Source organism: Cyprinus carpio, unplaced genomic scaffold (genome assembly GCF_018340385.1).
Source record: "Cyprinus carpio isolate SPL01 unplaced genomic scaffold, ASM1834038v1 S000006753, whole genome shotgun sequence".
Lineage (NCBI taxonomy): Eukaryota > Metazoa > Chordata > Actinopteri > Cypriniformes > Cyprinidae > Cyprinus > Cyprinus carpio.
Genome location: NW_024879352.1, coordinates 2,484,136 through 2,501,605, shown reverse-complemented (window position 1 = coordinate 2,501,605; position 17,470 = coordinate 2,484,136). Strand labels below are relative to the sequence as shown.

The following is a 17,470-nucleotide window of genomic DNA, read 5'->3' as shown; positions in this document are numbered from 1 at the left end:
GTATACATATAAATGGATATCTAAACTATATACTTTTTTTTTTCAAAAAAAGCGCAAACAAACACATATATACATTTTTCATCTTTATTTGTTTATTAAATTGCTTTTTTAGTTTCAAATTCTTGTTATTTTGTATTACTGTATGCTTTATATTACTGTGTATTGATGACCTATAGGGTGCAAGGCAAAGTCAGAAAGAAGTAACCCAAGAACTGCAGTCTATTTAAATCAGGTTGCTACTGTTATGGTTTTAAAGCCCCCCCAACATATCTCTAATTGCTTTGTGAGTGTGATCACACAGCATTGGTGTTTTGAATAGCTGTGACTGTGTGTTTGAATGTCAATGTGCATGTGCAGATATCTCTAGTCTGATTATAGTAGTCACACATGTGGAGAATCTATGACAAGTTGCCATTTCTCTTTAAAATGTTCTGGAGTCTCAGAGTGTACCTTAGATATGCTGAGTATGGTGCTTGCATATGGATGTGTCAGATTATACAGACCATGTGCCATTCACCCCATTGTGTGTGTGTGTGTGTGTGTGTGTGTGTGTGTGTGTGTGTGTGAGTGAGCACTTTAAATGCTGTGTCTAACGTTAAAGGATATATAGAGTTCTGCTAACTGCCCTCCGTTTGCCATGGAGCCAGAGTTCCACCTGTCCACCTCTTGTCTTGCTGACTGACAGATGTTTTGCTTCTTATATGGGGGGTGGGGGGGCTGGCGTTCTCTTCCCATTCCCCACATCTCTCCTTTGCTGTGACTGCCCACATTTTGTAATCTGTAGCTTGCCTCTACGGCTCATGTCAACAACAGGACTGGTGTTAAAAGAAAGAGAAAGAGAGGGAGACAGACTACTAAGACAAAGTTAAGGAAAGTTAAAAAGAAAAGGAGGCTTGCTTGGTGTGAATGTAGTTGTCATGGAGAATTTCTTGCAGGATAAGGACCTTTGGATTGTGGGAAGTGTGTGTTTGGTTGCATCCATCCTATGGAGACGATTTTGGAATTTATTTACATACAAGAGGAAAAGAGACAGTTCACCAGAAAGTGCATCTATTGACATTCAGGTACAAACTTATGAATATATTCAAATTGGACTTTTTCTTTCCAAAACTGACATTACAAATTTAATTTGTGCTAATCCACATGATTGTATGTATATGAAATTTGATTGTATTTACATTTGATTTGAATGGTTAAGCTTTGTCTTATGATTCATAAAACACTTTTTTATCCATTTGCTTTAGCTTTAAATAATCCACAAGTGGTAAAGTTAAATTAAATAGCTGAATTTTATCAAAATTTCCAGCTAATGAGCTGTTAGGTATTATATAATATAGTAATATTGCATAATGTTCTTATGAATGAAAATTAATGAATGTAGTTATACAAATTTTACAGGGAAAATATATATTTTTTTAAACTAGGGCTTCAGGGTTATCTGAGAGTCTGGTCGAAAACACGTGCAATAGATGGCTGAACCTAGTGATGCACAGAAGAAATAGATTTTAAAGCTAAATATAACGATGTGATGGACCTTTTTTTCTGGGTTTCTCAGCAGCGGAAGTTATCATAGTTGGATTAACTTGAAAAGCAGTGAATGAGAGAGTAGAACAAATATATAGTTTTTGCATTTCCATTTGGTCAAATAGCAAAAGAAAAACTCCACTATAGTGTGTTCATGACTTTCAATAAAAGCAAAAAAAACAAAAAAAAAAAAAAAATTGAGAGAGACTGATAATGACAGTCAGAAGAGAGAACTATGTCAAATTTACCGTCCCTCCCATAGACGCTGCATTAGGAAATACAAGCGCATTTAGCATTAACTGCTTTTTTTTGTAATTTGATGCAAAGGTGATATAGGCTACAAAGAATAGTGTAAATGCATTAATATATATATATTTCAATATATGTATGTTTTTATATATATGTATATATAAAAACTTTTGATATATATATATATATATATATACATATATATAAAAACTTTTGAAAGGCATTGTATGATAATGTTTTAGATTTTGTTGATTTTGAGTTTTAGTCTTGGATATCTAGACAGAAGTAAATGTGTAAGTTTTGTTTTGATTTGAAATGGATTATCTGGAAATGCATTATCTAGCACTTTTTCACAAAGCAGACAGTTTTGATGATACTGATTAGATTTCACAGGTGACTAAACTGAGAGATACATAGAATCCAAGTGCATAATATGTACTTACTATTACAGAATATTTACTTAATCTGATTCATAAATCTTTTTTTTCTAAGACATGAAATGGAAATAAACTAGGCTTCTTAGAAAACAAGTGTTAGCGGCTAGCATTCAACTAGCATACAGTCTGAACAGAAACATCAAAGAAAGACTTGTTAAGAACCCATGTTTTTCGATCAATTAATACATTTCTAAATTGTGATTGCAATATTTTGAAAATTAAATGACCAAACTGCACTGTTAATATCTAGCATGAAATGCAGCAACTTTATAAAAACTGAATTTTTATAGAAACTTTATAGTACATGTAAACAGAGTGATACTGTGATTTACTGTCTTCCTTCTCTCATGTTAGTTTTGACTCCCTTGTAATTTCAATGACCTGCCCTCCTACCCAAGTGGCATTTAGAACAACATGTGTCTCAACCACAAATACTAGTGTTGCTTGTAGTGCATGAGGTCATTGTAACTGTAGTCATAGCTAGCTGGTAGCTTTGCACTTTTTACAATTTGTGGAAAAATTGATAAAGTGGAGTAACAATATTTATTTGACTTCCCATCATGCTCCTAAAAGGGTCCAAATGTTTTGAAGGAATAGTTCACAGAAATTTAAAATTCTGTCATCATTTCCTCACCCTCAGTTGTTTCAGACAAACCTATATGAGTTTCTTTCTTCCACTGAACAGACACAAAAAATATATATATTCTAAAGAATTTCAGCAACCAAACAGTTGCCATTGACTTCCATTGTATGGCTAAAATGGTATAAATGGAAGTCAAAGGCTACCGTCAGCTGTTTGTTTACCAGCCTTTTTAAAAATATATTTTTTTGTGTTTAATAGAAGAAAGAAACTCATACAGGTTTGGAACACCTTGAGGTTGAGTAAATGATGACGTTTGGGTGAACTTTAAGTGACTTCATGCAACCAGTCACGCGGTAGCAGGATTCTTGTTTACATTTCGGTGAGTGGTTGAGGTGTAAAATCTCCATTATAGACACATTATAGAATCTCCATTTAAAACTAGATATTTAATTTTGGGATTAGATATTTTAAGATAAACAAATGCCATTTCTAATATCTAATATAAAGTGAACATGGATTTTGTGCTTTTAATGTGTAAAAAATAAATAACAGAACACCAACGTGTACTTTATATATGTGAACATTTTTGTTGACCTCTGGTAAACTGATCTGGTCTTTCAAATGATTTCACATCCCACAAAATAAATCTATTTTACTAGACTTCTAATGTTTTCCACAAAAAAGTAAAAAATAAAAGAAGTAAAGATAAGCTAACATGTGTTAGGAAAATATTACTCCTGAAATAATCTGTCACTTGATTTAGAACAGCGCGTGCTAATGTGAAAATTCTGGTATTAACTCAAGACTTCTTGTCTTCGAGTTGGATTTAGAGGTGTCTGAGGAGGTGAAGAGGGAGTTTCATATTGACAACTCTGCATTATGAAGGACTGCAGACTTGTTAGTTAAGTGTCAGGTGTCACCATGTGACCATATGCATATTGAGAGGCATTTGCCATCTTACAAAAATATTTAGGCCTATGCTTAAGATTTGTGTATTTTAATGGCTAAAATTTCCATTAATTTCATAATATAATTTACAATCTTTTAAAAATCTAATAAACTGCATATAATCAGTGTTGGGAAGGTTACTTTGCAAATGTAATAGGTTACTGATTACAAGTTACCATATTTAAAATGTAATAAGTAGAGTAACTATTTCAATTAGGCTACTTAAAGTAATGTAACGTATTACATTTGATTACTTTTCTAAAATTCTAACAAATGTTTTCAACTGTTAATCATTTAATTTTAAAGCACAGCCACCATAAAATCATACTTTGAAGCTCCTCTTTTTACTTTGAGATCATTCTGAGATTAAATACAGATTTCACATCATAACAAGAAATAGTGATACTGTTTTTGAAATCAAATCTTTGCATAGCTATGTCAGGAAACACTTGCATCTAACAATGTCTTAGAAAAAAGTTAATCCTAAAAATTAAGCACATAAATAAACCCAGATAGGAAATAAAACAGTTAACGAATAAGCATGTGTCCTATGCTGTGTCCTAAACTCCTGAAACTTTGGTGTCTTATATTTTAGAGCAGTCAATGCAATTTAGGAATTAAGTTAATAGACGGTTAAATCTGTATGTTTGTGATGCGTCCTCAGGTGATGTTGAAAGCATTTTAATAATTGGCAAACATATTTTGCACTAAACTGTTAAATTTGCACAAATTTTATTTTAACTTAATGATTATATCTTGGTCCACAGCTAGCCATAGTTTAACCATGTTCATACTTTTTAGTTGAATAAATTGTTTTTACAATGAACAGATTTATGCTGATTCTAAGCAATTTGAATACATGCGTTTAGAAAATATGACTGTTGTGTTGTCTTAGATTCAGCACAGCAGCATGAACTGCATTCATTTGACATTGTAGACATCTTTTAAGATTTATCACAATATTACTATAGAGACAGAAAAAAAATGAGACAGAAAAAATGAAGATTATCACTGTGTTGATGTAAAACAATTCCAAGGAACCCTTTGTAAAATTACATTTGTGCACTGTCTTTGAATGAAGTTTTTTTGCACCTTTATCATGTTATTGCATAAAACTTTAATATGCTCACTAACAACATCTTAACATTTCAACAATTTTGCATTTAAAAATATTTACTTGTAAATCTTAGGATCTGTAAGGATTGTTAGATATTTTACTGGACGAAAAATGCAATGCATTCTCAATATTTAATCTTATTTTATGGGCCAGCTGGTGTCGTCACCTGAAGTGAGTTCATCAGTGTTTCCCTGGGACTCCCTCACGTCAACATGTGCGCACACTCAGCCAGTGCCGACCACCCTCTCACTCACATACACTGAGAGGACAGGGGGAGGGGATCTGCTCAGTGACCTTCCTGGGATGGCAAGTTTGAAGGGAAAGGGAGGGAGGATAGAGAGGGTATAGAGAGGATGGAATCCGTCAGGGGATGGAGGGCATTTTGTTACGTTCCACCCTGAAATAGCCTCCTGCGCATGCTCTTTCTATATATGCATACATTGACATTGAGATGCAGCAACACACTCTTGTGGATACATACATGTGCACATATATGCACACCCCGTTGCCATGGTTTTACCTAGTAAGACCTTCTTGGATCAACATCTTTTGATGATCCTGGATCAACATTATTGTCCAAAAATACAGACTTAACCCAATCCCTACCCCTAAACCTAACCCTACCCATAATTTATTCCTAAAATCAGTGTGAAATGATAGCTGATTAACAATAGTGTAGAAGCACCTAACCCTGATCGTAAGCCTAAAACAGATATTCCCTGAAAAGTTATATCTCAATTCTGATTGGTTGATTGGAATGTTGTTCCAGGATCAACAAGGATGTTGATCCAGGAACATGTTGTACTTGGTGAAATCACGCTCACCATGCACACCCACACCGGTTTTAAAGTTCTCTGCTTACAGTTTCTAGTAAGGATTGCATTATCGGTGTACAGTAGCTGGTGCACCTGTACATTTGTTCTCTCTCACACACCCAACTGAACATTCTCTGGCAAGTGCACACATTTCCATGTGCTTGTGCCAACATGACACATATAACATATTTATAAGGGGATTAGTTTTGAGGCATTAAAGAGGTGACTGACACTCAGTCTCTTCAGGTAGTTAAAGAGGTATTCAGCAACAGTCTGACTTTATGGGCTGTCATCCCCTTCAGACTGGTTGTTCTGGGGACAGGGCTGTTATACTTAATACCGAAAAACACTGTATTAAGTTACATTTTTTTAAAACCATGAATTGATATTTCATATGCATACTTGATGTTTCTATCAAGTTCCCACACAGTAGATCTCTGGTATACAGTTTATGTATGTAGTCTCTGTCACCTTGTGGTAAATTAAATTAACTGTCACAATTTAAAGGGATAGTTCACCCAAAAATGGAAATTCTGTCAGCATTTACTTACCCTAAAGTTGTCCCAAACCTGTATGAGTTTCTTTCTTCTGCTGAAAAAATAAAAATAAAAATAAATATATATGTTAAGGATTGTTGGTAACCAATCAGTTTATGGTAGCCATTGACTTCGGTAGCCATTGATAAAATGTGTTTTAAAAATCTGTTTGTGTATTTCTTTGATGTTTAATACCATTTGTTGCAGCACTGATGTTATGTGACATCTGCTGTGACTGCCAGACAGTTTATACAATCAGTCTGCAGCTGCTAAAGTACGAATTATGTCTCTGTGTGAGTCCTGTTTATCATTCTACACATATTCTACACGCCATATAATCCCTAGCTCTTTGCCCATCTGTGATCATCTCTTCAGGGCCGTCATATCATGTTCCCCCATTATGTAACACATACTATGCCATAACCTTCTATTCCATCTCATTAGATTTCTGTTTGTTTATCAGCCTCATTAAGAAAACATGAGTTCTATAAACACTGACTGTCAAATAATTACGATTTTGAAATATCTTTTAAAAGAAACATCAGCAAGTCTGAATATATTTGCAAAAGTACAGTAAAAAGAGGAAATATTGCAATTCAAAAAAATAACTATTTTCTGCATGAATCCATTTTTAAATGTAATGTATTCTTGTCATGGCAAATATAAATTTTCAGCAGTCATTACTCCAGTGTTCAGTGTCACATGATCCTTCAGAAATCATTCTAATATGCTGGTTTGATCATGTAGATTTATGCAAAATCTTTCCAATGGATAAAAGTCATGGGTGAGTGACAGTCCCTCTGCCTTCACTGATTGAACCCATGCGTTTTTATGCATCAAAATGCATTTCTATAGCAAAACACATTCCAATATAGTCACGTATTCATAAATTACATTTCACTCCATCTCTATATGAGGCTAGATGGTTTTGTAATCAGCAATTAAATCACAAATACACACAGTCAGGCATATACTGTATGAACACAAACACTCTCCATCGCACAAAGGAATGTGAGCACTTAGTCCCTTTTTATAAGCTCTTGTTGTCAGAACGCTGGAGCTCACTTCACATTATCAAGTTCCCATACCAAAGGCGCCACCAATCCTCTCGAGATTACTAAATGTTCAGCGGCTAGCTATTAATACATCAGCCAATCAGAAAACAAACTATTACTCCTCCAAGAAATCAGCTGTGCGCTCTTAATGGGGTGGCCTACCACATACAGTGTGACACACAACGATCCAGGCTAAAATAAGGTTATTGTATACTGAGCTATGTTATCGGTCCCTCTGCTTAGCTGTTTTGTTAATATTTACAAGCTATTGGGTTACAGTGTAGCGTGTGAAAAGTGCGTTTAGCAGGACTATATCTATCTGTGGTAAAAGTATACTGTAGCACCTGTTTGTGTGTGTTTGAAGATTGTCTTAGCTTATTGTCATTCTCTTCATCTCTCTGTGAATTTAACTAATTCTTTATTAAATTCATATTCCCTTTGGGTGTTAATGTTGCTAAAAGAATGGGCATTGGACATCAGATTCCTGTATATGGTGAAGAGGAAGGTGTTGTGAAAAGGTTAGCAACTATAGGCCTGTTCATTGCTGGAAGGTTAGTGTGTGGAAAAGGTCTCACATGTGTTACTTGAGCTAGAGGGGCAGTGGAATGATTTTAAAAGAAAATTCCTGGTTAAATACAAGTTAAGCTCTATTGACAGCATCAGTGGCTCAAGTTAGTTTCAATTGCCACAGAAAATGATTTCTACTTACTCCTTAATCATAATTTTTCCATTGTTTTTTCCATTTTCTCATTAGTATGAGCAATACATTTGTTACAGTATTTATTAATCTGTTAACATTAATTAATAAAATGACCACTGTTCATTGTTAATTCATGTTAGCTCATGTCCATTAAATAATACTAACAGATACAACGTTTTATTTTAATAATATTTTAGTAAATGTTGAAATTAACATTAACCAAGATTAAAAAATACTTTAGGAGTGTTTTTGGTAACATTTTATTTTAAGGACCAGTTCTCACTATTAATAGTTGCGTATTAGGATGCATATTACTAGCATATTGGCTGTTTATTAGTAGTTTATTACCATATATTAATGTCTTATTCTGCATGGCCATATTTAAGATCCCTTAATCCTGCCCCATACCTAAACTTAACAACTACCTTAAGCAGCAAATTAAGAGTTTATTAAGGGAAATTCTTAGTTACTAGTGAGTATGTGTTCCCTATTCTAAAGTGTTACTGTATTTGTTCATTTTTAGCTTGTATATTAACTAATGTGGTTATTGCCTGTTAACAAATGGAACTTTGTTGTAAAGTGTTGCCAAATATGTATATTGATTTTTCCAGTTTTTCAACTTTTCCAGTTGTTGATGCATTTTGAATAAAGGCTAAAACACATTTGATAAATATTACATTTACAAGGAGTAATTTTTTGTCAGTGAAATATTCTGAGCTGAACATAACTTAAATCTAGAATAAATATTAAATGTTTAATGTTTATTTATTCTAGAACAAATAATCAATAACTGGAATGAATAGTCACTAGAAACTGTAGACTTTTTTAAATGTAATAATTTCTCTTAGATCATTGGAAATCACAGTTTTAACATTTCTTGATATTATTACGCTTTTCTCCTGACGGTGGCAACAAACATCGCAGCAAACATTTGAATTTCTGTCAACATGTTTTTAGCAAATAACACATTCAATTTATTAAACATGAAATTTCAAGTAGAAAAACCAAAATTGTCTTCTCTTGTAAAACATATTCCAGTAGTCTTTGTTTTATTTACAACTTCAAAAGCATTTTAAATTGATGCTCATACAGAGCTTCGTAGAACAATGAGACAGTGGAACCACATTGAAAACAGAAGTCTGAGCCATTTCAGTGTCTCAACAACTGTTCTGTCCCAGTTCTTCAATAGTCACGTACACTAACATATGAACACAGTCCCTTTATCTGAGATGTTGATTGTCAGTCGATCAGAAGAAATCTAATGGTTTAACAGTTCACATTTACATTTAAAAGATCTGTCAGTGCTGTCGATATGTCACTCTTTGAGTCCTTCGAGCTCTTTTTCTTGCACCCACTCTGGATTCACACTCTAACCGCACACAGCAGCCCCTCCTCCAGAAGATCCTCGCACACTGGCCAATAGGAAGACACATGATGACCCCTATAAAAAGCATCAGTTTTGAAGCTGAAGACACCAGACAGAGAGATAGCAAGAGAATGAGAAGGGAAACATATGAACTGTAGGTTGGGAAGCATTTTCAAGAGGACGTGAAGAAAATAAACTAAACTTCTAATTGTTTTAACTTGTTTTAAAGTGTCATCATGAGCTCTAATCTTGTCAACTCTCTTGCTCGGGTTTATGACCCCAAACCACTTCATGCTCAGAAGCGATCAAACGGCGGAAGAGCCACAGCAAGAAGAGCTTTGTTCTTCCTCAAACAGACATCCAGCTTCACCACTTTCTGATAAGCCTTCCTCAAAATCCTTCTCATCTTCTGCTCTTGTACAAGTCAATGATCTGAGTGATAAGATGGACAAACTCCTCGCCCTGCAGGAAGCATCTCTGAGACGACTGGATACCATCGGTCAAGATCAAGGCACAGCTACAGGTGGGCGAGGCGTGGAGCAGATGTTGTGTGATATGCGTGTTGTTATAGAAACTGTTCGAGAGAAGGAGGAACAACAGGATCAGCGACTTGATGCTTTGGAGCGACTGGTCCAGCAGGTTGTCAGTTTCGTTGCTGAAATGTTGAAACGCTCAAGATTGGCCAGTCTCTTGAAAAACTCACACTCAAAATCCAGCAGCAGGGTGAGTTTAAATGTTTTATGCACCAATTTAGTGTTAAAAATTACTCATTTGGAGACACTTCCTGAAGTACAGATGAAAACACTTACAAACTACAGTGGATGAATGAGCCAAACAAATTTACAAAAAAACAATTTTTCAGTATATAAACACTTATGTGCAAAATTAGCATTAGTAAGTAAAGTTTGTGAAGCAGTCGACTATGTGAATGGATTAAAAAGTTTATTGTTGCACAGACGTGGACTTATGTACTTTCTTTTTTCTTTGTCTGTTTATTTTACCCATGAATTGTTCACGTTTGCTTTTTGTGTTGTGTGAGGTTTGTGTCATCTTTAATGTGAAAAAAATATTGAACAAAAAATTGGATGCATATATATTCATTAAATATTCCTTTTTCTTTGTTTAATTTCCAAATTATTATTATTATTATTATTTATTTTATTTTTTGTCAAGCTGTGCTGCATTTCCACCTGTGGATTTTCTAGACCATGGGTTGCCAGGTTCATTGTCCTTGTCATTGGCTTGAGCCATTCATAAAACAAATTTAACTGATGATATGATGAGTGATTCTCAGTACCAGCTCAAGGACACGACTGTGCATTCAGCTCATAGCAGATGATTGTCTGTGATCAGAAATATCAGATTCATTTCCTGTTCGAAACTCATTTGAATGAATGTATGTGCCACTGACTACATTGAAAGCAGGTGTTTTTATTTAAAGGGGTATTAATAAATGAAAACCATGTTATTTACAATGGCTAGACTCTATTATTATCAATGAAACAATGAGGTTCAAAATACCATGCACAATAGGTTTTTCACAATATTTATGACACTTCACTTGAGACCCTTTGCTTATACCTTTATCCAAACAATTTTGATCATATTTTTTTTTTTTTTTTTTTTTACAAATTACTCTTCTCTTCGTTCTTTCTCTATACTGTTGTTTCTTTTTCACTCTCTAGTTTAGAGAAAAGGATGGGAAGGAAAAATCTAAAGTGTACCAAAAGGGGTTGAAAACCCAGAAGAAAAAGAAACCATTGGATGCATCAGGTGAGAAAAAAAAAAACATATTACATTGAAAATCTAATTGGAATCTGTAAATAAACTGAAAGTTTTAGCATTTTTTCAGACTTAAAACAACGAAAGGTTTGACATAAAACAAAGAAGAAATGTTAAAGATTTAATGTCATTATTTTTTTTACTTTTATTTTTTATCTACTGTTTTCTTATTTTCCTCTCCTTTTCAAGACTTAGTCCAGGCTGGTTTTGAAGAAGTGCAGAAGCTCAACCAACAGAACAGTCAGCTTTCTCAATGCACAGCAGAGACTGCCGTCAGCACAGCTGTGCATCTGGATCTTATTGAAGAGGAGCAGGAAGTAGACAAATATAGGGAAAGAAAGGATGACAAACAACAGGCTACAGTAGAAGAAGAGGCAAGAGGGCAAGAAATTGTTGCTGAATTATTTCAGATAAAAGAGGAGGATAAAAATGAGGAAGAGGATAGGTTAAAGAAAGAGGAGGCTTTATGGTTACCTGAAGAAAAACAACTAGCTGCTCTGAACTCATCTGACCAGACAGATGAAGGCATTACAGTCACAACAGAAAGGTATGTCTGGATATTTTGTTTAGAAAATGACTTTCAGGTACGAGTTTGGTTAAAATAAGTAAAATTACACTGATTCATTGTAAACACACTAAAAAAAGTTTGGGGACTGTAACTGTAATGTTTTTGAAATAAATCTCTTATTCTCACAAAGGCTGCATTTCATTAACAAAAATAAATTAAAACAGTAATATTGTGTTTTATATTTCTATTTGAATATATATAAAATGTCATGTATTCCTGTGATGGCAAAGCTGAATTTTCAGCATCATTACTCCAGTCTTCAGTGTCACATGATCCTTCATAAATCATTCTAATATGCTCATCTAATGCCTATTTTATATTTAATATTCATGTAGCTGTGAGGAGAATCTGGAAATAACTTTCAGCACTAAGAGGCATGTTACTGATGAGACTCTGACAGATGAACTTAAAAAAAGCCGAGTGGAAGAGGATAAGGAATTGAAGGAGGAAGAGGAGGCAGGACTTGTAGCTGCAGAGGCGGGACCAGAGAGACCAGAGGAGGGGACAGAAGAGGAGAGGAAAGATGCAGAGCCAGTAATTGACGAATATGTCATTGGTAAGGAAACAGTAGTAAATTCTGAGAATAACTGTAATTATATTTCCCCTTTTGTAGTTACATTTCCTAATCTTTCCCACAGATTCTTCCCCTCCTCCACCTGCACCATTTGAACACTGTCTAGTGACAACCAAAACCCACCAGATTACAAGTTACTACACTATCAATAAAGAGGAGGTTCTTGGAGGGTGAGTTATTATTTACATTGCATCATATTACATTAGATTCGTTTACATCAAAAGAATTTTAAAAGCAGGATGCCTGTGATATTAGACCCATGGCATAAGATTGCTAAGCATTTTAAGAGCTTATAGGACACATGATACACAAGGGCATGAAAGTGACAGACAGGTGTGTGTGCGTGTGTGTGTGTGTGTGTGTGTGTGTGTGTGTGTGTGTGTGTGTGTGTGTGTGTGTGTGTGTGTGTGTGTGTGTGTATGGAAAAGAAAGATGCTGAGAGAGTGAGACATGAGGAATATTTTTAGCCCTTAGTGAGAGTAAATACCAAGAGAAAGGAGGAGATTACAGTATTTTTCCTTTGCAGTATTCAAAGGATGAGGGAATTTCAAGTTTTCAAATTTTGTGATTTAAATGTGTTTTTATTGTCTTATTTTGATTTTAATAGAGGACGGTTTGGCATGGTGCACAAATGTGTAGAGAAATCTTCTGGCCTCGTATTAGCAGCCAAGATCATCAAAGCCAGGAGTCAGAAAGAGAAGGTAAATGCCTGTGTCCATTTTAAGATGACATTACTCTAAACAGTGATATTTTAGTATTATGTATATACTGTTATAATATCTATTAATATTTTGAATTAGCTTAGTTTTTTTATTTTCAGTTTTAATTTTAGTTTACGTTTTAGTAATGTGATTATGTGCTTTTTTCATTTTAATTGTTTTTATATTTATTTGTTTTATTTTAGAAATTTTCTAGTTGTTCAAATTTAAATAATAAATAAATAAATATGTTCTTATTTCAGATTTACTTTTATTAAAAAAAAATCATAGTTTTAATTTAGTTTAATATATAGTTAAAAACAGCACTGGTCCTCAAACCAGTACTATTATAAATGTATTGTAATGAATTATTGATTTTCATGCACATTTGTGTTGTCAGGAGGTAGTGAAGTGTGAGATTGAAGTGATGAACCAGTTGGACCATGCCAATCTGATCCAGCTCTACGCCGCCTTTGAATCTCGACATGAAATCATTCTAGTGATGGAGTAGTAAGTTACATCTACAAACACATTGTTTCACACAGACATCATCTTTCACTTAGTAAATCTCATACATGCTTTGTTTCTATGAGTATTTTGTGTACCCTGTGTACCCCCTAGTGTTGATGGTGGAGAGCTGTTTGACCGGATCATAGATGAGAACTACAAGCTGACCGAGTTGGACACAGTGCTGTTCATCAGACAGATCAGTGAAGGGCTTCAGTACATGCACAAGATGTACATATTACACCTTGACCTAAAGGTGCCAAACACATTCTTGTTAATAATATGCATTTGAACAGCTCCATGAAAAGAACAAGAAGTTTGAAATCCTTGTGTTTACTTTGTCAACAGCCTGAAAACATTCTCTGTGTCAGTCGACAAACAAACAAAGTAAAGATAATTGACTTTGGGCTCGCAAGGAGGTTAGTATTTGTTTCTGTGTGTGTGTTTACACTTGCTTTCTTTCTGCCTGTCTTCATGAATCTACTGTTTCTCTCACGCCCATTTGTTCTTCATCTTCCTTTCAGATATAAACCTAGGGAAAAGTTGAGGGTGAACTTTGGTACACCTGAGTTCCTGGCTCCTGAAGTCATTAACTATGAATTTGTCTCATTCCCAACTGATATGTGGAGTTTAGGTGTCATCACTTACATGCTGTGAGTCCATAGATATTAATGAACAATCAAAATAATTCCAAAAGGAGAGAATTTTGTAAAAATTGTGTTTGCGTGTGTAGGCTCAGTGGTTTGTCTCCATTCCTGGGTGAGGATGATAATGAGACACTAAATAACATCCTGGCATGTCAGTGGAGTTTTGAAGAGGCAGAATTTGCCGACATCTCTGAGGAGGCCAAAGATTTTATCTCACGCCTGCTTGTGAAGAGCAAAAGGTTTGTTTGTCCCCAAAAGTTGGCTAAATTTGACAAATCCTATTTTTTTTAATTCTGAAATGTTGTTTGTGTGCTTTGATGCATATTTATTTATTTATTTATTTTTTGTGCAGTTGGAGAATGAGTGCGTCCCAGTCCCTGAAACACCCATGGCTTTCAGACCGAGCCCTGCACTACCGTCTGCACCATAAGGTTAATGACTAAATGTGACTAAATGAGTGCAGTATTGACTTATGCAAATTAAGAATTAATGAACCTGTTTCTCTCACAGAAAAACAAGTGTCACTCTTCACATGCCCCTCCTCCAGAGGGATAAACAGGTAAGATGCATAACATGAAATATGTTAAAGGGAAAGTTCACCCAAAAATGACAATTCTGTCAACATTTACTCACCCTCTTGTTGTTCCAAACCTGTTTGCCTTTCTTCTTCTGAACAAAAAAGAAGATATTTCAAAGAATGTTGGGAACAGTTTCAGTTTCCACTGACTTCTATTGTGATTGGCTGAAAATTGCAAGCACTCGTCGGAAATGTAACGCCCCTTTCCATAATCGCGAGCTTTATCTTTCAAAATAAATGTAAAGACAGTTAATAATGTCCATAGTTTTACCATAAGTTCAAGGCCGAAAGGGGAACAGAGTTGCGTGACAGACACAGTGATGAAGCTCGTTTGTTTTTGCAATACACAAGCCACGGACGGTTAAGACAGCTGACTCCACTGTGTGACCCTGTCTTTCTCTTTCTCTCTCACACACACACACACACACACGTGCACACACAACACGCAAAACTATGCATTTGAACAGTCAATAGCAAATACTTTAATAACAAAACATACTTACAGTAGTTGATTCAGAAGTGCCAGATTGTCGTAGCAAAGTCTGAATTACCTCCTCTCCTAGGTTCACCAAACGGTCATCCATAAAATGCGTTGCTGTTCTGTTGTAAGTAATCTTAAAGATTCCTAAATGAACCTACTTTCGGAAGGCCAAATAAAGTGCTTTTGCTTTCAGTTAGATACACACAGCATCTCCCTGACATTCGTGCTTCAACATTAACTGCGGTTACTGAAACCACGCCTTCTTTCTTTGCGTGAACATTTGGGTGGCATTACGCATATATTTCCACATAATGACGTAGACATGTGGGGCGTGTTTGAATGAGCTGTTTTAGGGCGGTGTCGCAGAGTCTTAACTTAAAGAATAAAGAATATCTCTTTGGATTTGAGACTTTAGTCTTTGCAACTTTACAGATCTTCTTCATGCACCAAGAGCTTGTAACACTCCAAAGAGAAAGGAAAATGTGAAATCGCATCATATGACCCCTTTAAATTATTTTTGTGTTTTTTTTTATAATTTGTGTTATGAAGATGTGTAATGGGGGACAGTAATTGATGACAGAATTTTTGTTTTTGTTTTTGGTGGACTGTCCCTTTAAATGTTAAAAAAGTAATTAACATTTAATTCTCATATCCTTGATTTCATGTTTTCTGCAGAAGTGATCATTGGCTCTCCTGGCGCCTTGGTGACACACTGGACCAATACTGTTGTATATGAACAACTATACAACATCTGTTCAATATTACAGTCAAATACTGACTGTAAAATGTTTATTACCTTCTTACCTCAACTTTAAGCTAAAACAGCATACAATACATTAAAAGTACAGCTCTCCACAAGAATATTTCACCATTTTGTAAAATGGCAACCAATTTATGGCTCTGTGATGAACTTGCCCTGTGCTCCAGTTCTGGTTTAAGTGGGTTTTATCTGTCTGGTGCCTGTCATCTTATGAAAATGACTACATGCACTTAATACTACAGTGATTTGGTCTTGTATGTGAACTTTATAATAGGCCAGGACTGGAGAAAATATGTGAATGACTAAGAGTGCAACAGAAATCATCATTCATACTCTATACGCACAAATGTATTGAGTCTTATCATGGTAATATTCTGTACATCATCGGTTTATGGTAACATTTTATTTGCATAATATTTATGAAGGCATTAGAATTCACAAAGGAAAGTGTACTGTATTTTACACTTGAAACTCTAGCACCCTTAATGTCAAAATCCTGCAAATAATCCATCATTTTGAACATTATGTCTTTTCTGCTGATTTTCAGGAAGTCTAAGTGTCAGAGTTTTTTTGTGTGCATGTAGCTACTGTTATCTGATACAAACAGCCATGACCCAAATACAGCACTCTCTTACCACATTTTATTCAATAATGTCATTTAGAGGCTTTCCCTTAGGGCAAATGTACTGTGCAAAATGACTTATTCAGAATCATGGTGGGGGGTGGGAGGTGGGGTTAAGCTGTAAATTTGAGACTGGGACTCTGGCTTCAAGACTGGCTGTTTTAGGTGATTATACGGTCTTGCTCACTCTTTTTCTTTTTTGTAGACATCTCACCTTCCATGAAGGCGAAAAAAAAAACGGAACACTACCTTCAAATGTATTGTGTGTTTTTGTGTGGTTCTAAGTATAAAGATACTGTTGCTTTGATCACCTTTCACTGATGTTTACTTGAAATGCTTCTACAGTGTAATAAATGGAGTGAAATTTACTGTATGTCAGCTTATGGCTAACAAATTAGTGCTTTTAGACACGGATTCTAAGTGAAGGCTGAAGAACCAGGACTATCACTGTGTAAGCATTAATAAAAGATTTGTTTATTTTTATGTTTTGATTTCAGTTTCTATATATGCAATGACTGGATTGAGGAATACTAAAATATAATAGCTCATAAACTACTAGGAAAAATAAAAGCATTTCTGTGCTTTCATATATTAGTACTTGTACATTATTTAAAAGATATTTGTTGTAAGTGCCTTTTGTGTTGTATGTGCCTTAGAACTTTAAATATTATCTAAATTAAAATATAATTTGAACAAACATTTGATTCACTGGTTCATTCCTCTTATCTATTCTTGGAGCAACAGAATTTAAGTAATTCTCTTGTAAATGCACATGATCCTGAGTTCCTCCACTCACTTTAATTGTTTGCATATTTTTTTCCACACATTAAATATTCAAAATTACATCAGTGGTTCAAAGCCTTGAAAAATAATAATGTACAGTAAGAATGATGTGACCCAAAAAAAAAAACCTTAAACCAGCCA

The 17,470-nt window shown here is 34.8% G+C and overlaps 1 protein-coding gene across 2 annotated transcripts; it reads left to right on the top strand.

The window, feature by feature from the left end:
- The first annotated feature begins 218 nt into the window (after nt 1–218).
- On the top strand, nt 219–17,192 carry LOC109060264 (myosin light chain kinase family member 4-like). 2 transcript variants are annotated; one of them, XM_042755881.1, is made up of 14 exons: nt 219–1,064; nt 11,016–11,103; nt 11,302–11,659; nt 12,016–12,236; nt 12,319–12,424; nt 12,862–12,955; nt 13,353–13,462; nt 13,574–13,715; nt 13,808–13,878; nt 13,984–14,112; nt 14,193–14,345; nt 14,459–14,537; nt 14,617–14,665; nt 15,840–17,192. In XM_042755881.1, the coding sequence occupies exons 1-13, from the start codon at nt 918–920 to the stop codon at nt 14,659–14,661; spliced, it is 1,743 nt and encodes a 580-aa protein (XP_042611815.1). In that variant the 5' UTR covers nt 219–917; the 3' UTR covers nt 14,662–14,665; nt 15,840–17,192. The 2 variants fall into 2 exon arrangements, with proteins under 2 accessions (XP_042611815.1, XP_042611814.1); XM_042755880.1 differs by lacking the exon at nt 219–1,064 and adding an exon at nt 8,891–10,053.
- The last annotated feature ends 278 nt before the right edge of the window (nt 17,193–17,470 follow it).